We start from the raw sequence: 24,176 nt of genomic DNA, 5'->3' as shown, positions 1-24,176 counted from the left end.
ACCTAAATAAAGAAAAGCATGCTAGAAGAGTGAGATAAAATAAACTGAGTAGCTTTAGAGATACAAAATTTCCAAATTTATCCCAGCAGACCAGATGGCAAAGGTCAGGACTAAAATCATAAACCATAAAACAAAATCTATCATTTCGAATGCCTTTTATCACCATTGGGAGAAAATGGTTTTGCTGAACATTTTAACTAAGACAGAAGACTTACTTATCTGGTTGTTAAAAAGATTTCCCTTTGGTATAAATGGGGGGTGTCCCTTTCTCTTGAAAGCTGGCAGCATGGTATGATCATCAGAACCACAGTTATGTTCCCTAGTAAACTATAAATTGGGGTGAAACCTAGATGAACATTCAATAGGCAGACGCTGGTAAAGTAGTACTGCTTGTTTATGGCTGGGGTTTATCCTGATGGGTCAGTGCCCAGTTCCAATTGGGTGGTGATTGTACTACTAAATTCATAAACCTACTGAAGAAGTGTGAGACTGTGGATGAACGAAGTATCAACCCTTTATGTCTTTTTTTTTTTTTTATTACAAGCTGCTTTCTGTGAACTTAACCCGAGCTATATACATGAACAAGGTAAAAATGTCTCTTTTACAAAGCATGTCCACTATGAATCCTTAAAAATATAAAATGCTTGAATTTCTTCATGAAGCCCTTCTTTATTTAATCTTACCTCTATCAAATTCCTATGGGCCAACTTGATCTCACTGCTAAGACCCTGCTGTGATCAGTTACTTAAAAGGGAATTTTATACTGATATTCATAAGTAACAATTGAAGGCCTACGATATAATATTTAGCTCTCTAAATGGAAATTTGAGGCTGACTTATAACCTATGCATTCTATCAAACACACTCAAATAATCAGAAATGGACAGATGCATATGAAGTTATTTTCATAGCTTATAATTCTCCCATTCAAAAGCATTTAAGACAAAAAGAATTTGGTAAAGTCTTTTTTAACATTAATTAACAGATTATGTTGTTCAGATCAAGGGAGAAAGTAAGTTTTTTCTTCTTTAGTGCTCAGATCTTTCAGGATGCAATGAGTTCAGCTCTGAAAAAAAGTGGAGCCAGTCTGAAAATGGTACTGTGTCCTTGAAACCACAAACTACTAGGAAAAGTGGGAGAAATCTGCAGTATTTAGCTTAGAGAGGAGACATCAGAGTCCTTCTCACTTGGAATAGGGACTGACTTCTTTCGTGAAGTTCCAGTTGCAGCAAGATAAATTTCAACCCAGTATGAAGAAAACCTTCTTAATAGGGATGTTTGAAAATAAGTGTCTCTGTGTTGTGAATAGGCAAAGTCTGTGTCATGGGAGTCCAAACTATGAATGTTTGTGAGGAGATTTAGCTACAGTGCATCTCCTGGGCTTCAGGGTCACGTCAGTGCTTTTTCCACACCCAGGGAACATGAGGTTTCCTGCGGGTTTTGTCCTTTATTGGAGCTATTATGCCTTATTATACAAGGAAAGGTCCAGGTAGAAAAAGAAAGACATAGCAAGCAGCACATCAAAACAATGGACAGCTGTGGCAAACTTAAGTCATAAGAATTCCTGGTTCTCACTGATCGCACTACAGTGTTACACAAATATTTTTCTTACTTCCTACCTTTCAGTGTTACTAAGCAGCACTTACTATTCCCCCAAACTGGCTTTCTACAGCAACTTAAAAGTCAGGCCTCTGGGCTGTGCATGGTGGCTCATGCCTATAATCCCAGCACTTTGGGAGGCTGAGGCAGGAGGATCACCTGAGATCAGGAGTTCAAGACCAGCCTGGCCAACATGATGAAACCTGGTCTCTATAAAAAATACAAAAATTAGCCAGAAGTAGTGCACGCCTCTAGTCCCAGCTACTCAGGAGGCTAAGGCTAGAGAATTGCTTGAACCTGGGAGGTGGAGGTTACAGTGAGCCGAGATCATGCCACTGCATTCTAGCCTGGGCAACAGAGTGAGACTCTGTCTCAAAACAAACAACAACAAAAAACACACAACCGCCCCCCCACCAAACAACAACAACAACAAAATACCAAAGTCAGGCCTCTGCTCCCAACCATGTAGAAATTCTCCCCCAGACTAAGCAGGCTGCTGTCCTTGATACTATGCCTCTAGAGAGGAAAAGTGGCCTTAACCTTTAGGAAATTACAGCCCACTTAATATCCTATCTTTTAAGTGCTCTGTTTTTGAAAGGCATTAAGGATGTTAATAGCAAAGTGCCCATGAAAGTGGCTCACAGAGCAGAGGCAACTTTCTGCCTCGCTAGGATATTGAGGGTAGTGAAACTATAAAAGCACTAAAAAATAACTTACTGTTTAAATTATATACTTTACCCTTACTCTGAAAATCGGAGAAAGAGCACAGTAGGTTAAAAGCATTAGTAAGGCTTTTAAATAATTATCTTTAGAAAATCTTAGTAAATAAAGTAGAATAAATAGGTTCTTTCTTTTCCAGCTTATAACCTTGACTGTTCATATTAAGGTCTACTCATGACTATCCATGATTATGGTTACAGGATATTAGACAAATTGAGGAATATACAAAGCATTTACTCTGAAACAGGCCAGAAGTACAGGCCTTTTCTTACCATGGCAGAGGCAGCTGAATGGTTCATCTGATGATGAGCTGCCTTGAGTTTGGCTTGCAAGTGTGCAGGAGGATGAAAGTACTTGCATTTCTCCCGCGAGCATCGACCTTTGATGTAATCCATGCAGATTGTCACAGTATTATCACTCGCTTCAATCATGGAAGCATCAGTAGGGTGAGCATAGCGGCAATCATTCTCCCCACGGGTACAATTTCCACGCTGAAATTCTCGGCAAACCTTAGAACACACACATGCACATACACACGCATCACACTGATGACTGGAAGCTGACTGGCTTTTATTTATTTTGCTAGTGAATGTAACAGTAATTATACATACATTGAATATATTATTTATGAACAAATCTAAAAAGATAAAGAATAATGTAAAGCCATATTCACTATGACATATAAACAGACAGAATTTCTATTCCCAGAAAAAAATTCTATTCTCCACAAAGGAAGGTTGTCCTTACATTAAAATAAAAATGCTTAAAAAATATATTACTGAAAACCAGTTTTAATTCTCCAATTAATACACAGCCCTAAGCATAATTAGTGTTTATTTAAGTCCAAGATGAGTCTTTATTACAACGTAACACACTGGTTTTCCAAAGTCAACTTGTGAACCATAACTGAGTTATATGTACAATCAGATTCTATTACAATACATTACTAGGCATTTAAGGGGCTGCAAATGGAGCTGACTTGATAAGGAAAAGACTAGCTATTTCAATGTACAAAGAATAACAAGAGAAGAATGAAGGACTTCAATAAATCAAAAAGTTGTCTGAAATTTCTTTCAGATTTTCTTTTCTTAGGCATCGGGGGTATTTATTGCCTAGCACATCACTCTCAAAATGGAGAAAAAAGTTGAGGCACTATGAGACTAATTTACTTTCTTTATTCATATAGCTTTACATTCTGCAATCATAGAGAGTTATATTGTCTACTTTTTTCCCACTTTGATTATTCTAGCAAGTAGAGACTCATTAACAAATACAATAATCTGTTTCTGAAAGCTGGAGCCTAGGTAAAAGGAACATTCCCACAAAGGCTTCCTGAGCCATCACACAGTCTATGGCTGGGTACACTTAACATATTGTTTGACCCACCATACAGCTGAATCAATGCACTTTATAACAAGGTATGATTGCAGTAGTAAAAAGTTTAACATTTTTCTGAGGTTATACCCTATAAGCTAAGAAATTTGGGTTCTCTTATTTAAAACACAACACATTGGGCTCTGAGAATACTGCTTTATGTGTAAGGTTAATATCTATTCTACAGGTATTTATATATATCTTCACAAATACCTCCAGTTTATCTGAACGCATCAGTTTTGGGCCAACAGCTCCTGGCATTGCAAGAGGTGGGTTTCCAGGAATCAGAACAGGTGTATTTGGTACAAGTTCTGCAGGAACGAGGCTCATCCCAGGATGTGGTATGTAAGGATTGAAAGCCATGGGAGGATTAGCTGGAAGTGATGGAGTCATAGGAAAAGAACCCTGTATGTTTAAAAGAGAAAAAAAAAGATGTTAGAGGTAAACAGATTCTTCCTGTCATTACACAAAGAGGCATTCTTTCAGAAACATCAAAATTACTTACGCCACATCAAAATTTACCATTGTTTCTTCTGATTTATTTTTAGCCTCTTACTAATTCCCATAGAGGAGTTGCTTTTAAACCAACAAATCTCTTTAAGTAATAACTTTATTGGTAAGCTGATAAAATAAGCCACATGACTTTAACAGTCACGAATTAGCCAAATTAAATCTCATTGCTAGAGTCTGTTCCAAATGTGTTTCCTCCAACTCTTTCTTTTTTCCCTAAAAACCATGTCACCAATGACAATACACATATGGACAATCTTCTTTGTTTCCTTACACAGGCATGGCCTTTGCATTCAGTCCCTTTCCTTCCTCCTTCCTCTTCCCCATCAATACTGCTTGGCTGTAAAGCTGTCTGTCCTACCACAGGCCCCACCTGTACTACCAAATACTGACTGTGCTTCTGTCTTTCTGGCCTGCTGACAGTTATGGAACACAGCAAGGAGTTGAAGAAGAAAGGGATAAATTAGAAAAAGTGAGTGCTTTAATGTCTACCTAAAATGAGTTTACTATGGTCCATTATATTTTGTTATTTTTTTAAATTAGAGGTCCTGTTTTGTTTAATTTTTTAATTTTTATGTGTACATAGTAGGTATCTATATTTATGGGCTACCTGAGATATTTTGATACAGGCATACTATATGTAACAATCACATCAGGGTAAATGGAGTATCTATCACCTCAAGCATTTATCATTCCTTTCTGTTACAAACACTCTAATTATACTCTTTTAGTTATTTTTAAGTGTACAAGAAATTATTGTTTACTGTAGTCATCCTAGAGGTCCTGTTTCACAAGCTAATCTGACTTGCCTAGCCTTGTCTTTATCTAGGGGGCCAGATGATATTCATAGTTCAAAAGAAGGCACTAGAAATGCTACAAGAATCCCTGCTAGGCAGGAAGAGATAAGATAACAGGATTATATGGTATACAAACTAAGTGTAACTTGTAAAAAATAAAAAAAGCCTCAGAAATGCAAAAAGGTATTACTGTTTTTTCTATTTTCAAAGATCCTGGGACTCAAAAAGTTTGATATGTGTATTTCCTTTATTATCTGTCACATTATTTATCACTTTGCTGTTTCCCAGTTTGTTCCACATGTGGGTATCTTTTCTTGTCAATGTGGTCTTATTCCTTTGATAGTTCTCATCTCCCCTATAGTACCCAACACTTAGTGAATGACTGGTTGACAGATATACTCAATGATACATTTTAAAAGTTTAATGAATGAATAACAAATCATGACTAAATGTAATATATTTCTAAAAATGACTCTATAAGGTAGTTATTGTGAAACTGGTGGTGTTTCACTGTGTATTACTAATTACATGTGTTCCTTTTTGCTTTATAAAATTTTTTCATGTTAAAAAGAACCCGAATCTGTTGCATTTGCCAAACTGTGCCCATACCTGCTAAGTCACATTAATAGAAACAAGTCTAAATACAAATTGTGGAATATAAAGTGAGGGGCAATGTATACTCTTTGCCTCACCCCCACACAGACTTGAAATTGTCACCCGCACAGCATTCCAAGAAGACCCTGTTATAAACCATATTCAGCTTAGAAGGAAGCACTCCCCCATTAGCATTCTACCTTAGATGAGTTTATCAAATTAGCTGATTGGGACATTAGGAAGAGCAGGAAGAATCTGGCGCCAAAAAATTGGCAAGACTCATGAGGGTGAGTAGAAAAGGCATGGTTGCTAAGAGCCTTAAGTGGAAAGGGAAGGCCAGGTGCCAGGAAAGATGATGGCATAGTCAGGAGGACTCTAAAGTCTGGGGGCAAATAGCCAAGGGCTGACCCAGTCTAACTAGGTCTTATGATATAATAGAATACAGGAATATGGGATACCTGTCATGGAATGAGATGTGAAGCTCAGGAACTAGCTGATGTGACATTATCTTATATAATGAGAAGGAAATCTTCTGGAAACAGCCACCCAGGCATGCTTCAGCAATAAGGCAGACTTTATCGATGTAATGATTCATAGTTGTCTCAAGATCACCAAGAAATCTCTGAGAAAAACTCCATTTTTGAAGCACATGATAGTGCTCTTCACTTGACTTTTTGTTGTCTCTGACTTTACTGGTAAATTTCTCACTGAAGCCACCAGCCCATTCTCCTGCATGCTTCTTGCTTTTGCCTTTTACAAAAATGAGCAGGACCATTATTGCATCTATTAATTTTTGAACTGAAAGAAAAACCTGGAGGTGGGTGAATTTTCCAGATTAAAAAGTTATTAATCACTAATAAATGCTGATCAATTAATAATATTAAAGCCTAATGTATGTGTAAGCAATGCTTTCTGTTTATGGTAGCTTTTTACTTCCGTAACTTTTTCTTTTCTTTTTTGGGGTGACTCACCAGGGAAATTCTCCTAGCTAAATTCTGCTTTCTTTGGATTACTTTTAAGCTTTCTTAGGTTTGTTATATGCTCCAAGTGTATGGAAAAAAAGCTATAAATTAATGATTAGTCTACATATAAAATGTAAAGGGCTTGCTGCAAGTATTTAGATTTTTCTAAGGTTTCATCACAAACTATGCTATCTTTAGATCTTAAAACTAGTATCCTAGCACTTATAACTATTTCCTCCTTGAGTATGAAATGCATTCTATAACACTGTTTATTGAGAAGAAGCAAGCTATTCCATTGTCAATACTGGGGCAGAGGCAGGAACTCCTGAGTGGCTTATTTACTTTCAGTTGGACATTTCTGTTTTCTCACCACCACCTCTGCCCCAGGGTAACTACTCCATTTCATGAATTTGAACATTCAAGGGCTTAGCATTGACTAACAGCCATGGGTTAAGTCAAGCAGCCTGCAAGCTCACAAGCTCAGGTTTAATAAACAACTTTAATCCTCTCTCTACATATATCTCAGCCCTTGATGTCAGTTGAGCTAACATGAACCTATCTGTGGGTTAATTTTTATTGTAAAGGAAAAGGTTTAAATACGCTGACTCTGATTTATCTTTACAGCTTGAAATGGTCTGAACACTCAAATGTTTCAGATATTTAAATTCCAACCTAAATTATTTACTAAATACTTGAAAAGAGACGGCTGTCCCTCCCATAACCAGGTGTAAATTTTCATCTTTCTGAGTCTTGTCAACCAGCAAGAATGGTGGCGACAACAGGCTTTATGAATAAGATCACCTGACAACTATTTATCCCGATGTCTCTAGCAGTATTAGCTCCTACAGTAGAAATTCCCATGAGTTCCCAGTGACTTGCAGAGTGCTTAGGAACTATTGGGCATTCAGGAAATGTGTCCTAAAAATTAATGAAATATCTAGAGAACAGTGGCTTCTAATCTTTTTTGAGTCCAGGACTTCTCCAAGAGTCAGATGAAGACTGCAGGCTCTGTCCACAGAAAAATTCATGTATGCAAAAAATGTTGCTTATGATCTCAGCAAGTTCAAGGACCCCACAACACTCACCCCTGGTGTGGGGTTATGAACTACTTACTGGTTAAGAATCTCTGTTCTAGAGTAAGACTCTGCAAACTAGGGCCCATAGGCCAAATTCAGCCTGCCCGTGTTTTTGTATGGCCAGCAATCTAAGAATGTTTTTTACAGTTTTAAATGATGGAAAAAAATAAGAAAATAATATTTAGTGAAACATGAAAATTATAGGAAACTCTTATTCCAGTGTCCATCTACAAATTTCACTGTGCTCATTAGTAGACCTGTATTACAAAAAATTGTAGATACTTGTTTCCTCTCTTGTTATATAAGTACCTATATAATACCCTCAACTTTGCCTCTTGAACCTCACAGCCTAAAATATTTATATTTAGCCATTCACAAGAAAGTTCACTGACCTTGGTTCTAAATGATTTCAAAAAATGAAATTCTCCAACACTTTCAGGAGTAAAGCACCAAATATATACATATATATAGACGTGAATTTAGTATTTGTAGCAAGATTCCACAAACTGAAAATGTTTGGCTTTGTAAACCAATACTAAGGTATTCACTAAAATGCTCTTTTACATAGTTGCTAACGTTAGGATTTTTAACTATTTGTTTCTAGAATAATCACTACTCAGTGACTAAGAATGAGGAAATAGCAGTTGGAATCCTGTAAAGGTAAAAATTTTAAGAGCCACCACAGATTGCTCTTAAAGGATTCTGAGGCAATGCAATTCAATGCAAAACTATGCCTCAAGTAAATGTCTAGTTTACACACACTTTAGGAACAATGACTTAACAGGTTATTTCTCAAGCTAGTATAAAGAAATGAAAATTAAATGTTATGCTGAATCAATCTTTGTGTCTCCTCAATAGCCTAGATCTATTTGTAGTTACCTCAAAAATATCCAAGATCAGTTACAATTATTGTTGGATGAATGTAAAAATTTCAAAATCCTGGCCTAAGGTCAACAGAATAATCGGGGCCTTCCATCTCTGAGTTTCTGTCTGGAGTTGAATGACTAGATATTTTCTTTTACAGAAGGGTAAACATTTGGTAACCATTTGTTGACCCAATTTTAATACAAGAAAAATAGCACTCTTAAATTTTACTAGCATCATAATATCTGCATTTTATTGCTCATTTGCAAGCATTTATATAATGTAAAAGGAAGCTCCTTTTATGGTCATCATGCATATTTCTATCTTTAGATAATCCCAAAATGCACTGAAATATATAATGTTAGTTTCCATCCGACTTCATTTTCACACAGAGTACAATTGAATAATCTCTCTTTCACAGTATTTGCTTGGTCATTTCCACACTGCTTGAGTAATGTTCCATGGGGACTGAAGTGGCCAAAATGCAGGCTGCAGGAGACCCACATAACCTCCAGACTAGTTAATTGGTTTCTCAATAATTGAGAGTTAACTTTATAAACAGATGCAAGCTGATAGCGGTGGTATTTAAGTACTAATCGTACTTGTTAATGAATAAGTCGCCGTGGCTCTAGAGAGAGCTAAGGAAAAAAATGTTCAAGGGTCAAAAGTGAACCATTGTCCTCACCTAGACCTGGATTTTCTGATCTTATTAATCAGAGAAGTCTCCAAGTAAGAGGAAGCATTGAAGGCAGGCAGGTTAGTTGAAAGATCAATAGGTGATTGTGAGTATAAGAGGTATAAAGAATAACACAAATGAGAACACAAGTCATGGTTCAGAGCTACCCATATTTGCTGGGAGGAGAAATACAACAGCAGGCCAGGAATCATAAAGGAGTACCTAAACACAGATCAGCACATCACCTAGGTAGAGAGCAAATGATTGACACTTCATAAGCAGGTAACTTTGACATTGTTCCTGAGGAGGTGAACAGGAATTGACCTAAAAATTTGTTGGTGACCACCGTGTAATAATAATGACAATTCAACTAACTTTAGTAATCTAGTAGGAAACAAAGATTACTTTTAAAAAATCAAGTTTGTGGCATGGATTGTAGTAATGGTATCATGAGCCTCTGTTTGTCTCCAAAGTCATCAATTTGCATACATTGAACATGTGCAGCTTTTGTGTGTCATACCTCATTAAAGTAGTTCAAAAATATTAAAGTAGTTCAAAAAATTAAGTGGTTATCTAGTTTTAACAAAGGGTATAAACAAAATGTGGGTTTTTGAGAGACAAATAGGAAGAGATAAGCAAAGCAAGGAACCCACAGGAAACCTGGAGACTATTTATGAAGATGTCAGTGAAAGTTAGATAAATAGGCACGCTAAGAGTCAACTTTATCAGGGGTTTGACCAATTACAACCACCACCACCACCACCATCAAAACAACACAAACCAAAACAGACCCTTGCATGGCTAATAGAAAGATAATTCTATGTGGAAAAAAGAGAGGCCCAAAGCTATAAAAATATGAAGAATTAGGTACAAATCAGAAATTAAGGGGACCAGAAGATATTCATCCAACATCTTACTTTTGTTACATAATGAATTCCTAGAGGGTAGAGTTTGTTTCTTGATCATCTTTTCATCCACCCTTTACTCATTTAAATACCTGTCACAGAGTATATGCTCGATAAATACTTACTGAATTGAATAAAAAGGGATTCCTAAACCATTAATTAATTTTTGATTTACTAAATAGATCAACCCAATTTAAAAATCAGAGTGCAAAAAGAAGTAAAAGTAGTTTCAAAAATGGTGGCAAAGAGAATGAATAAATCCTCAGTCTTGCTCTCCGCTGAGGAAGACTTTAGGCAGATGGCTAGTCCTAAACTGTCTTTTGATAAAGATATGAATTGCTAGATCAAACAGTATGAAAAGCACAGGGTATTTTATACATTCATATGTACATACATGAATCCCATATGTGTATGTATGTATGTATGCATGTATTTTTAAAATTGGAGTGGCTAAATCCATACTAGAAGGTACCTAATTAAGAGCTCTAAAAAAAGTGATTTAGTGATACTATAGATAAAAATATGTAACTTTATTACAAAGTGTGTAATTCACAACGTGTATAATCCAGGTGATTAATGAATTGCTAATGTGACTGGTATCCAGAGTGGTTCAAGAGATAAGACTATGGAAAGAAGGGTGTAAATTAATATTTAACAAATGATTACAGGATATTAAGGCAAATTACAAACGCTTGGGGGTACCACTTTAATTATCAGGTGGTGGGGCAACCACAGGTTTTTATATAAGGTCTCCTCTCATTGACAAATTACTGAGCCATATCAACCTGCAGGTAAAAAAAAAAAAAAAATTTCACAGAGCCCACCAAACTCCCAGCCTTCACCTCATTTGTGATCAACAGCAAGCAATCTCAAGGTAGCTGGCTGTAGCTTACACTGCGACCACGAACAGTGAAGCTCACAGGCCACCATGGTCTCATTAGCAGCAGGCTCCAACTAACCAAGCTAACCAGCCCCAAAGGAGAAGGACACAAAATAGAGGAGGTTACATATAATTTATCTCATGGGAATATATAAAGGATGATAAAGGGAGAATGTTGAGATTTGTGACTATCAAAGAAACTGGGCACTATAAAAGATATCATATGTACAAGTGTCCTCTGTTTGACTGTAAAAGTGTAGCATTTTCATTCAACTTTTGAAAAAAGCAGATTTCGCAGTGTCTATTAACAGAGGTGGGGCAAAGCAGCAAAGGGACTGCTAGGGGATTTATTTTGTTTTAACGTAAAAGAAGCTTTAAGCTATGTGACATACACAGTCTTATTAGCAAAAGGCCCGAATAACTACTCTACTTTGGACCAGTAATTGCAATGAGGAGCAAATCTAGGATCTGTGGGGTCTGAAGCTTAGACCACTGGGTGGGGAAGTGAAGCCTTAAGAATGAAACACACAAATATATTTTGCAAATTTTATAAACACATTTTAAATACGTTGCTAGGACCCCTCTCAGGGTTTTGGAAGGAAACCATGCAAATGAGCATCCCTAAACCCCTCATGTTAGTTTGAAGGTAAGTCTACCTTAAAAACAATATTAGTTGAACAAACAGATAACAATAGGCTTCAGTTGGTACACCTAAAAGTAAAATTTTGTCTAATCTTTCAGAAAATGTAGTAAAGTCCAGATGATTATGGCATGGTAGCACTCCAGGCACTTCTGTGATGTGATTTGGTCAACCTCAGTGGGGAAGTTCACATGATCATGACTGTTGTAATTATATTAAGAGCATATTAACCTTATAATTACATAATGTCTGTCTTTTCCTGACTTGAAAATTTTGCAAAAATCCTTTTACAAAACATGTAATGTCACCACATCAAGATGAAAGTACTAAATGCCATCATTCATCATTACATGAGTAGGTGAACTGAAAAACCTGTTGTGGAACCTTCATTAAAACATGTTATAATTTCTGTACTGACCATGAGACTGGTAATTTAGAATATGGACACAGTTTTCTTTTCTACTAAACCTACACAATATCTGGGCCACCTTTTAAAATAATAATTGTTAATAAAAGAGCCATGACAAAACTACTGTTTTTTAAAACAGCATACGTATTTCAATCAATAAACTAAGTTTATATGAACTAAAAAACTGTAACTCTAATATGAATATTTGTCCTCTTGTTTTCAAGTACTATATCATTTAACGACTGACTTACAAAAATTAAAAAGTAGGCCAGGCATGCCAGCACTGTGGGAGGTCAAGGCAGGAGGATTGCTTGAGGCTGGGAAATCAGTACCAGACTGGGCAATGTAGTGAGATCACATTTCTAATTCTATTCAAAAAAATTTTTAAAAAAACATTATCTGTGCATGGTGATGTGCACCTGTAGTCCCAGCTACTCAGGAGGATGGGGCAGGATGACGACTTGACCCCACAAGTTTGCGGCTACATTGAGCTATGATCATGCCACTGCACTGTAGCCTGGTCCACAGAGTGACACCGTGTCTCAAAAAAAATAAATATTAAAAAGTAAATAAATATTTTCCAATTTTATCTCTAGTCACTTAAAATTGTTCTAGTCCTAAATTTATAAGTAATATATACCTAAGTAATATAACACCTTGTAGCCCTTTAGTAAGAGAGAAAAAAATTAAAAACACGAGTCTAAAAATAATATTATTCATTAATTAGTATATCTCCCTTCCTCGTACCTATTTGAACTTTCTATTATTTTTTTCTCTTGGTTCTGAAGCATTACATAACCTTCATTCCTTACTACATTAATGTGAGATAAACATATAAGCCTGTTTATGAGAAATATATTTGGTAAATAGAATTATGATAATGATGTAAAAAGGTGGAGGGGGATCCAGGCAGACATCAGATGATTCAATTTGAGATAAAGGAAAACCTAGAGAGGAAACCTTGTTTATGGCCTCCATGGTTTGGAACTTGGTAACTTAGCCACAGGAATGCCAGCCATGAATAGCATACAACAGAACCTGAGGACTTGGCACACCCCAATGCAACCTCAAATGTGCTGAATCAACAATCTCTATATAAATAATCAAATGAATACACTCTACTGAGTCAAGTTCACTTGTGTGTCAGGATCTGTTTCCATGTGAATCACTACATTCAAAGAGAGAAAATAGACGAATTTCCCAGGTATTCCTTTAGTTTGGATATGGACAGGTGTAGATATGCAAAATGTCCAAATAAAACATTTTAACAGCCTGTAATATCATATTCACTTTATAAATACATACACCACATCCAGTAGTGAGAATCTTTCCTCATAACTAAAATTTCTAATTGTAAAACCAAAATTTTAAAACATTCGCTTTGCTTCAGGGTAATCCACTGTTCCTACTCTTTCTAATATTCTTCTATAGTGGTTGTATTTGCCTCCTGATTATGGCAAGGGGATACTTCAACTTATACTTTTTTTGCTGGGAACATCAGGAACAATCTCTTTTAAACTGCATTGAAAAATACTAGGTAGTCACACCTTTTGTTTCACCTGCTGAACTTCCTTAATAAAGCCAAAAAAAAAAGCTTTCAGAGATGGACTTTTATACTGGCAAATGTCAATTCAGATCTGTTTAATAGAGTGAACAAACTTGCCTGTTCCAGCAAGCATTCCACCCAAATTGACTAGGTGTGGCTTTTATTCATTGTTCAGTTACACTCAACAGAATCTGTTCTCTAGGTACCATCACATTTAGGTTGACATTCCCTTTATCTAGGGGCTTATAATAAGCAAACCATATTCAGTTCTGCAAAGGCAGATGTGCTCTTCTGGTATCCTAGAAACAGATCAAAGTATTCTTTGTGGAAAGACATGAAGTTCAAGCCAGTGATACAAATGGGTCTTAATATGCAACCCTACAAATATCAGGACTGGAAATTTCTTAAACAAAAGCATGACCATCTTAGAGACAAGAATCAGATTATTGGGTGCGGTGATTGAAAGGGATAGAGAGTTGTTTGAGGGAGAGTAGGTACCAGAGAAATTAAGTAAAATCATACATTACTTCTGTAATAATATCAAGATCTACAACAAAGAAATTTTTTTTCCAAATCAGGCTGGTAAATGTTATTTAAAATTGCTCACACTAGCTCAGTTACACCATGCCTATAAAGTGGCTTCCTTAGACCATAGAAGAGGAACATATCAACCATCTTGGAGTTAGATTTTTGTACACATAATAACTGCAGGAATTAATCATTTAGCAGCTCATTGCATCATAATAGCTATCATTAAATAACCTACAAGGTAGAGAAGCAATTTCCAATTGTTCCCTTGGGTCTTCTAAGTAATGCCTTGTATCTTGTAACATTCTATAAAATAAATTGTACTCCTGTGAATCATATCAGTCATCTTCCGTCATCTGAAATCTAAAATTACCCTCATTGAAGAAAAGACAGGGAAACATATTCTAACATAGAAAGGATGGAGAATCAAATTAGAAAGCACAAGTGAAGAGGCTGGAAAGCACAATGGATTTCTTATTGGATTCTCAAAAAAGCTACTCCCTATTCTCCAGTATGAGCTAGCATGATCAATAACACTTGAAGGGTTGAGACTTGAATTGGAGAGACTCTAGCAGAGGCTGAATAGAACGGCTTTCCTCTGTACCCCTACTTTACCCCACTTCTTGCTCTCTGATTCCCTGAAACAAGGCATTTCACTAGTACCCTAAAGCTGTCCCTCGACCTTTGAAAAGATAAATGCTCCAGCTCTGTAGGAAACACTGGGCTCAGGTGTCTGATAATGAAATCTGCTTCCTAGTCTTTGCTCAGTTTGAATTGAGACATCCCATGAGAAGCTGAGAGTAGTAATTGTGCGTTAAAATCTCCCTTGCTATACCTTTGACCAACATCTTCCCCCATCCCCTCCCACCCACATCCCCTGGCAACTACCCTTCTACTCTGTTTCTATGCATTCAGTTTTTTCAAGGTTCCACATATGAGTGAGATCATACAGTATTTGTTTTTTCTCTGTCTGGCTTATTTCACTTGGCATGATGCCTGCCAAGTTCATCCATGTCATCTCATTTCACAATGTATACGTCTAACAAATCATCACATACTGTACACTTTAAAATATACACAATTTTATTTGTTAATTATACCTCAATAAAACTGGGAAAAAAAATAAAAGCTGCCTTGCTTTATTCCCCAGCCACTCACATTTTCTGGACTTACCAAGCACGTTCACTTCTCTGTGGTTTTGTTCATAACAATTTTCAGTATCCAAAAGACTTTATCTTCCCTCTGCCCTTAGAAGTAGGGAGGGACTGAGATACGTCAGTATGTGAAAGCCCAGAAAAAGCGTTTGCGCAAGGAGTTCAAAGATGTAAAGAATTACTGAGGGTCAAAGAGGAGCTTCGAGGAGTTCACCTTCTAGAAACTAATTTACCAACATAATTAATCTGAGTTCCAAGGCAAAACTTTTTGGTAAACTAATAGTACAGAACATGACATCTATTTATTTTACTTAAATCTGTCTAGACATTCTGGAAAAAGTATGGTGCAAACCTTTAGTGATTCATCATTGCCTCTCCCATCTGTTTTTGCATATATCCATAAAGATGTACTCATTAAAGGGTTCCATATCAACACAGATATCCTTGAATTCTGAGAATCAACTTTATAATGAGATAGGTTTTACTGACAGCAGATTGTCCTCCCACATTTTCATTGCATCTAAATACTATATACATATTTCAGCTTTCAAGTTCATTGTAGTCACTGATTAAATGGGTAACAAATAAAGGTAACAGGATTTTCAAATTTATCCTGTTAATAGTTTAAAGGAAGTAGGTCAGCTGGAATTAGAATGAGGCACCACTGAACTAAATGTGAGGCCTGAAGAACTATAGCAGAAAAGGGACAGTTTTCAATTCACCCTAAGAGGTGTAAAAGCAAAATGAAAGTTTATATTTTAAGGCATAGGGACAAGATGAATTTTCAATAGAATAATATGAACAGATACAGCTTAAGTACTTTATAAAGAATCCATTTAAACTCACAAGTCCACAAAATAGTAGATATTTGTCTAGAATGACATAATCTTACTAATTTCTGCATAGGGAAACCCTGTAGCTAAGATAAGGGAAAGCCACCATCAAGATCATGGGAAATTGGGAAAAACTGAGAAATGGTCACAGAGCAGAGAAGAGAGGGGAGGCAAAATTCAAATGAATGCACTTTGGTACCCTGAATCAGACACTGGAATAGAAAGATTACATTAATAGAAAACCTGGGGAAATCTGAATAAAGTCTGGAGTTTAGTCAATAGTAATGACGTGTGATTCCCGTTTCTTGATTTTGACAAATCTACCAGGGTAATATAAGATGCTAACAGTGGGGAGAACGGGGTGAAAGGTAATATAGGAACTCTTTGTACTATTAATACCTTTGCAACTTTTCTGTAAATCTAAAATTATTTCACAATAAAAAGTTTGTTTAACAGCAACAACAGGCCAGGCTCACACCTGTAATTCTAGCACTTTGGGAGGCCGAGACAGGTGGATCACCTGAAGTCAGGAGTTCAAAACCAGCCTGGACATGGTGAAACCCCGTCTCTACTAAAAATCCACAAAAAAATTAGCTGGGTGTGATGGCAGGCACCTGTAATACCAGTTACTTGGGAGGCTGAGGCAGGAGAATCACTTGAACCCGGGAGGCAGAGGTTGCAATGAGCCTAGATTGCACCATTGCACTCCAGCCTGGGCAACAAGAGTAAAACTCTGTCTCAAAAAACAACAACAAAACAAAACAAAACAAAACAAAACAACACCAAAATCCCCATCAAACAAGAAACTTTGTTTGACTTAATGTCCTAGAATTCAAAGGTTTCCATGTAACAATAATCAACTCTCCTTATCTTAAAATGCCCCTGCTCCTTTATCCATATTCTTTTATAAACTGAACTCATGCATAAATGCAGCCAGGTTTTCAGTGCAACACACCTGACTGCTCTCTTCAAGTGCACAGCTCTGTAGTGTCAATGAACATATTAGTTTGTGTCCTAAATCCTGTTGCAACTAATTTCCGCAAGTCCCTGCCAGGTTATTCCACTGTAGATGTTTATTGGCAATTTTCAAAACATAGCTGCGACTTACAAGTGATGACATTTGAGCGTTCTGGAGCATAAGCTGCATCTGCTGGGCGAACATGGCTGCGGCAGTCTTCTGTTGAATCAGATTGTTCCGCCCATTAATCTCCAGCTGCGTTTTTAAGTGTGGAGGAGGGTGAAGGTACTTGCAGTTCTCTCGAGTACACCGACCCTAACAATGAAGAATGGGGAAAATATTTAATTAAGACTATACACAAATAGATAAATTTTGGACTCCATTATCTGGGGACAATCTAAGCTCCAAAACTCTTCATCTTGAATCCACATAAAGCGAGAAATACCCTGAAATTCACTGACAGTCTGTTAATGAAATAATAAATCCCTATGCCCGGCAGCCATTTTGTTCTTTAGGTTCCGGAGACAATGGCCCAATCACTTGCATGATGGAGACCAAAGTGTATTTTGGAACCTCAGCTAATTGAATGTTTTTTATTGATGTTAAGCACTTTCAAGACAGGATAGTGTGTCAGGTCCGTGGAATCAAACATGCTTTTGGTGTCACCTAAATGCTGGCATGGCCGCTGATTATGGTGTTTACTATGTAGCAGCAAAGGATGTCACTGAACTAGTTGTTGATCACATTGTCACAATGTGACCCATTACTGTGTTTAACTCACGAGCAGTATACAAAGAAGCTAATGATTCTCTCTTATTTGGATTACTAGGTCCACCATAAACCTTTTAAGAAAGCACAACTGCAAACAATTCTATTTCCCATAGATGCTAAGATTCTTTACAGTACATGAGGTTATTGGGGGAGGGGAAGGTGGGGAGCAAAGGGGCAACTTTTTTTTGGACCAAAGAGTGCAAGCTGCTAGGCCACCTGAATTCCCAAGAGAAAAATGAGTTTGTTCACCAAGTGTTTTCATTCAACACATGCTATGTGCAGTTTCCTTATTTATGATGCCTACACAGTTTATGCAATGGCTTCTCCATTGTTTAGTTGTTATTAAAACATTCCTATAATGTCATTGAGAATCAAGATGTGTCCTTCAAAACTTTTCTAGAGCTACATATAATGCAAACCCAGATGCACTGCAACTGCTCTTTTTAAATATTAGATCACTAGGACAAGGTGGCTCTATTGTTTTACCTCCTCTGTCAAGAAGCTGAGTATAACTTAAAAGTCAGTGTGAGAGATTAAAAGACACATCATTGTTTTCTGTCGAGTTTGTCTTTTTGTTTTTCCCATTGCTCAATTTACATTTAATTAAATTAAAATGATTTACAAAATCAAATGCTATCTTAGTTTTATGTACTTCTGTATTTCTATGCAAATCTTGGAGAAAGAATAATTTATTGGTAGTATGAGTTAAGAATCATGTTAACCTAATCCTCCTAAATTCTTAAAAGTAGCCTAGGAATAGCTACACAATTTCAACATATATAATGAGTATAAGCAGACCCCTGTGTATGCTAAATCACAATAATGGGGGTCTTTTCCCCCATAAATGTACCCCTAAGAGAAACCATAAGCTTCTTTTTACACCCACCAACGTGATGCAAGGCAGAAAGTCACAAGGATCTTCAGTTCCTAGATTCTCCACTGTCCATCTACATAACTGAGGTGATCCGGCTCAGAATTAACAGCTGATGGAGGCAGTGGCACTTGGTGACTTCCACAGCCAAGCATTCTAGTTTATACTTCTACTTCAGGGTTTCTCTTCCTCCTCCCACACCCTAACATTAAAGATTTCCCCAAGGCCCTGTTCTAAATCCTCTTGCTCTCTCCTCTCTAATCTCTTTTCCCTGGAGAGACTAAGTTGTCTCAAAGTTCCATCTATTTGTACAATTGCTCGGATCTTAAAACTCTATCTCTACCCCTGACCTCTCTTCTGAATTTCACTCTTTTGTTTTGTTTTGTTTTTTTAACCAATTGCAGCTGCATTTGGAGACCCTGCTGCCTAACCAGGTCTAAATAACTTACTACTGACCTTCCTTCTCATTTGACTATTTTTCATCTTGCTGCATACTCCCGGTTAGGGCCACCACTCTAATTCCTGTGCTTTGGGGTAGTTAGACAGCAGTAGTGGGAAAACAAATTAGGCAGCTCAGCAGTATTGCTTAAGGATTACAGAGCCACCTAGATAGCTTGTTTAGACAATTAGCATACATAAGCATGGAACACAATTTGTAACTCCACTGAAAAAAAAAAAACTATATAATTAAGACTGTCTTTCATATTCAGGAATTCCAAACATTAGATAAGTTAAAGAAAAGAAAGAAAAAAGAATAATTGGAATTTCACCATTTGTTACAACTGAGTTTTAATATCATCTACATTGAATGTAATCAGACAGAGAAGTAGAAAGGGAGGGAGAGAACACACTGTATTTGGCACATTTCCTGCCAATATACAGATAAAGAAGTGAACATGCCTTTGTGCTTTTATATCACTATCCTTTACATAAAGTAACTTATCTTAAGCTTTTTCTTGGGAAATAATGACAGTTTAGCAGAGCAAAAGCAGTACACAGAAATAGAAAAAAAAGAGAATTACACTTTAAAAAATTATATCAAGTTGGGCTATAAAACTAAAGTATGGAATATGAGGCAGCATGAGATTTAAAGAAACTTATTCATCTTAGTTATGAGATTTTACTTGATTTATAAAGCTTCTATTTTGAATGACAGAATCCATAATTTAATTCTATAACAATGCAAATGCATAGCAACACCACCTTACCAGAGACTGCTGCTTATGTTCCAGAAAGCTTATAAAATAAAATAAAAATCTGCATTCTCTATCCAAACAATAGATGAGGAGACCAAGTAATTTAATATCTATATTATCCATGGAATACAACATTTCAAAAGAAAACTATGCCCCTGTTTTTTTCAAAACGACATTAGAACTCAGGATAATATATTTATACGCACAACACTTGGTGATAATAAATCTCGTCTACATAGCATTCATTCTTCAAGAGGCCCAAACGTAATTATAGGCCAAAATACTTTAATTGGTGTTTGGGAGAGAATAAACTTGGTTTTTGACATCTGTTAACACTTGTTTTTTAATCCTTGTATAGAATTAAGGCTTTGGTAAAGCATGTAAGGTTGGGATGGAGTGGGGATTAGGGAGGGACTGTCCCAGTGGAGGAGGCAATCATCTATTGTTTTTGTCCTTTGGAAAATCGATGACTCTGTACTAGGAAAGTTCCAATGATTTCTGTAGGCCACCTAAGCACTCTGAGTGGGCCACAAGGTACCTATCACATTGGGTCTATAACAGTTTGGTGTGATAGCCCAGCAGCCATCTTGGCTCTGAAAATTCACCCTTCATGTTTCCCTAGCCAAGTCAATGGTGTCCCAAGTCCTCCTTCTTCCAATCTAGACCCACAGGTTCAGAGTTGGCACACACTAGTGCAAAGTATCAGACCAAGTCTTAAAAGACTCTGTAAATGTACCTACGACAGTCGCCATCCTCTGGCAGAGCAGGCTATATACTAAAATCAGCAGCTAAGGGGAGTCAAGACATGAAAATTAACTCTCTCTCTCCCCCCCTCCCATGTACACTGAAAATTAAAGAAACATCGAAGAGATTAGAGTGCAAGCTCATTTATGCTTGCCTCAATTTCCCTCCTTTTCCATTTCCTTTTGGACTTAAAAAACATGTCTTTCACTGTGTTACTGAGTTAAGAAAATAGCAAAGTGATTCAATAGGAAAGTGATTCTCTGCTGAAATATGTGCTACTACACCTATGAATCATACGAATCTTCTAACTCCCCTTTCCCATCTACTGTCTTTGAAAAATGCACTCAAAAAGCAGCAAGCAGGGGGAGAAAATAGCCGATGACATTTCTGAAGTACATCTGCATCAAGAAGTTGATGACAGACAAAGGGATACGTTGCAGAACATTTATAAAGCCTCCCAAATTCAATCTATTACCTTTTTCCTACCTTCAGGCTTCTCCCAAATGAATACAAAGCCTTTGACTAAGAGAGAAAAGTCTCATTGTAGAGATTCAAATCCCACCTATGTCTAGGGAGTTATGAGAGTCAGTCTGTCAGACACAAGACTTCCCAGGCACTGGGTGATAGAAAAACCCTGTGAAATGTACTTTACGTTCATGAGAAAAAGCCCTACCATACATCAGAATAAGAAAAGGAACCTGGGAGTCTGCAAATTACCCTTTGTCAGCCACAGTATCTTAAGAGAAACAGCTGTTTGCAGAATGACTTGCTTCTTCAAATACATATGGAGTTAGAGAGAGAAAAAAAAACCCTAAATATCCTCTCTCAAATACAATTATAACTGGATTATTTTTCAAATACATAATCTCACTGATCTGCTAGACTGCCAACAGTTAAAAGTTAAATGTTAAGTCAAGGCACCCAACAGATGATTTGTTCTATGAAGAAAAATGTTGTTATTCCATTTTAATCATCATGTATTAAATGAAAGAATTCTGACGATAGTGCCCCACTGTAACATACTTACATGCATAGACATGGCTTCTCAGAGGAAGTAACAGTGATTTCAGAATTACAAATCCTATGTACCAATTTGGCTAGTTCCTGCAAGCATCACAGATTTATTAAAGCTAGGAAAAACCTGAGTCAAGATCAACATACAATGAGTTATTAGCCAGATATCAGCACTCTACTGGCAAATTTCCCACTTTCTTCCTCTTAGAATTCCGTCTTTACAAAAATGGATAATCTGCATCATTTTCTCCTCCAAATAATGTATCATCTATAAATATTGATATAAATGCACAAAGAGCAGCCTTAAAATTCTGCATACAACTTTTAAGTTAAATGTGAGATGCAGGCAAGAAATTTAGAGGGAAAAGTCTTTGATAAACCATTTCTTAAATATAATGAAGGCAAAATTAATGAGGCTGAACGTCGACCCCTATGGAGAGGGCCAGCCAAGTACCCCCTACCATTGCAGCCAGCACTGTACCCACCTTCTTCATGCTGTCCCAACTCTGTTTTCTTGACACATCCCATACACACATACACAGGGCAATGACTTTGGTGCAAACCAGATAATAAGTTTGAATAGGCAAGAAGCTGGGGGGAGAGCAGAAGAATTTTCTTGCCTATCTGTCTCCAGAGAACTTTCACATTTTGATCTCCCAATGACAAAGGGAGTACTGGGCTCAACAATCACACTTTTGTTCTGAAATAGCCCACTAAGATAATTTGATTCCCAGGATGGAAACAGTTTAGGGCTGAATCGGATTGTAGGGAACATCTTGTGCACCTTTATCTTACAGAGAATGTGAAGGCCAAAGGGGTGAGGTGACTTGTCCTGATTCATAAGCAGCTCAGTAAGCACATAAGCCAAGTTTCCAGACTTTCACTACCCAATATGGATTCTCAGTTCAAATGACTTTTCCTCTGTAAAGATTTTCCTGGAACCATCTCCCCACTCCTGCCTCCATTTATCTCTCCCTTCTTTGTGCTCCCAACTGCACCTTGTACTCAGTTTTATTGTAGCTCTTATCGCTGTGTATGTCGATAAATTGTTTGCATGCTTGTCTCCTCTATTAGACTTTGAGTATGTATAACGGCAGAACTACATCTTCCTCCACTTTCAATCTCCAGGGATGTGTGTGTGTGCCTGATGAATAGTCGTCCCGCCATACACGTTTTTTGAACTTTGTGAGAATAATTTTATAGGGCATAACACTAAGTCTGCCTTAGAAGCCTAAGTGCTTCTCTTGTTATTTTCTTTCACAAGTTCTTTCTTCTCCCTCCAAGAAGAGAACAATAGTCAACACACGACTGAGGCTGCTCCTGGTTGTCTATTCCAAATGAACCGTTATTCTATTCAGGTCCAGAAAATAGCTAGTTCCTAACTTTTTTTTTTTTCCTATGAATATAGACCCTGAGGAATATGTGACCATTACAGCTGAAACATCCTGATAATTTAGTATAACTTAACCAGAAGTGACATGAATCCATGAGGCCCACAGACACAAACTCTGGTCTGATTCCAAGGGGTCTCTGGCCACAAAGGCCCTCAGGATATAGGGCCCCACCGGACGAATAAAGGAGCCAGCAGCAGATCCATATCTAATCAGCACCTGGGCCTGCCCAGGAGGGCCCTGCATTTCCAGGGTCAGTTTAGAAAAAAACTGCGTTCTCCAACTGCCCCACCCCCATCCTGAATTTCTCTGAACAAGCCGCAAGTCAAATTCCCTGAAGCTACTAAGACAAAGGTGGCTTTAGGAAAATCACAGCAGGTGGGACCTTCTTGTGGCTCTCTAATGCATATGCCTTCTTACAAGAAAAATGTTTGCAGCTTTCCTTCATGACCCACGCTTAGCTTTGTTTACGTTAAACATTTATTTTCAAATGATCATGAGCTTGATCTTTTTCTCAGAAATTTTTTGAACAGCAAATAACACTAAAAATCCCAGAAGCTGTTCACCGTGAAAGCAAGCCTGCCTCACTAATAACCCAAATCTACTTCCTGCCCTATTCCACCCCACTTACACACTTTTTACCTCGGTTCTCATCGAATACTGTCCATCGCTGTAGAAAAATATTAACTGAATGGTCAATAATAATCTCATCAAAAATGCATCATCTATTTACAAACCAGCCAACCAGAATAAAATTAAAACCCAAACACAACGAAGCACATTGGTACCAAGTTATCAAAAGTCAGAAGGCATTCCTGATGCAAAGTATTCCTAGACGCTGTCTTTAGAGCAGCTGATAGCTGCCAACATAAACTGTCATCAAGAATGGAAAAAAAGGGAGAGAAAAAGTAATGGTACTGAATTTGTTACTCCAAGAAATAAAACACACATAAAATCATATAATTTCAAACATCTCCTTCTACACAGACTTCATTAAGAACATAAGGAGGTGTTTCTCTCTGACCCATTAGTCAAATCTCCTGGTCCTAGGCTTCTTTACCTCCTTTTTCTGGACACCTCATCCACTCACTTGCCACAACGATTTACAAGTCAGGACAAACAGGGTACCAGCTGCTTGCCCCCTTTATTCCCCAGCTAGGGCTT

General features: G+C 37.2%; 1 protein-coding gene across 11 annotated transcripts in view; it reads right to left on the bottom strand.

The window, feature by feature from the left end:
* The window catches only part of LOC105481429 (muscleblind like splicing regulator 3), a 122,514-nt gene that overhangs the window by 16,343 nt on the left and 81,995 nt on the right, over positions 1-24,176 (bottom strand). For 10 of the 11 annotated variants that reach the window (XM_011741031.3, XM_011741045.2, XM_011741032.3 and 7 more), the window contains 3 exons: positions 17,176-17,340; positions 3,907-4,098; positions 2,592-2,828 (listed from right to left, as the gene is read on the bottom strand). In XM_011741031.3, coding sequence (XP_011739333.1) covers positions 2,592-2,828; positions 3,907-4,098; positions 17,176-17,340 — 594 coding nt within the window. Of the gene's footprint in view, positions 1-2,591; positions 2,829-3,906; positions 4,099-17,175; positions 17,341-22,106; positions 22,264-24,176 lie in introns of those variants that run through there. The other variant, XM_011741034.3, reaches the window with a different exon arrangement.

This window comes from Macaca nemestrina, chromosome X (assembly GCF_043159975.1).
Source record: "Macaca nemestrina isolate mMacNem1 chromosome X, mMacNem.hap1, whole genome shotgun sequence".
NCBI classification, from domain to species: domain Eukaryota; kingdom Metazoa; phylum Chordata; class Mammalia; order Primates; family Cercopithecidae; genus Macaca; species Macaca nemestrina.
The sequence above is the reverse complement of the archived record's forward strand: the minus strand, read 5'-3'. Positions and strand labels throughout refer to the sequence as shown.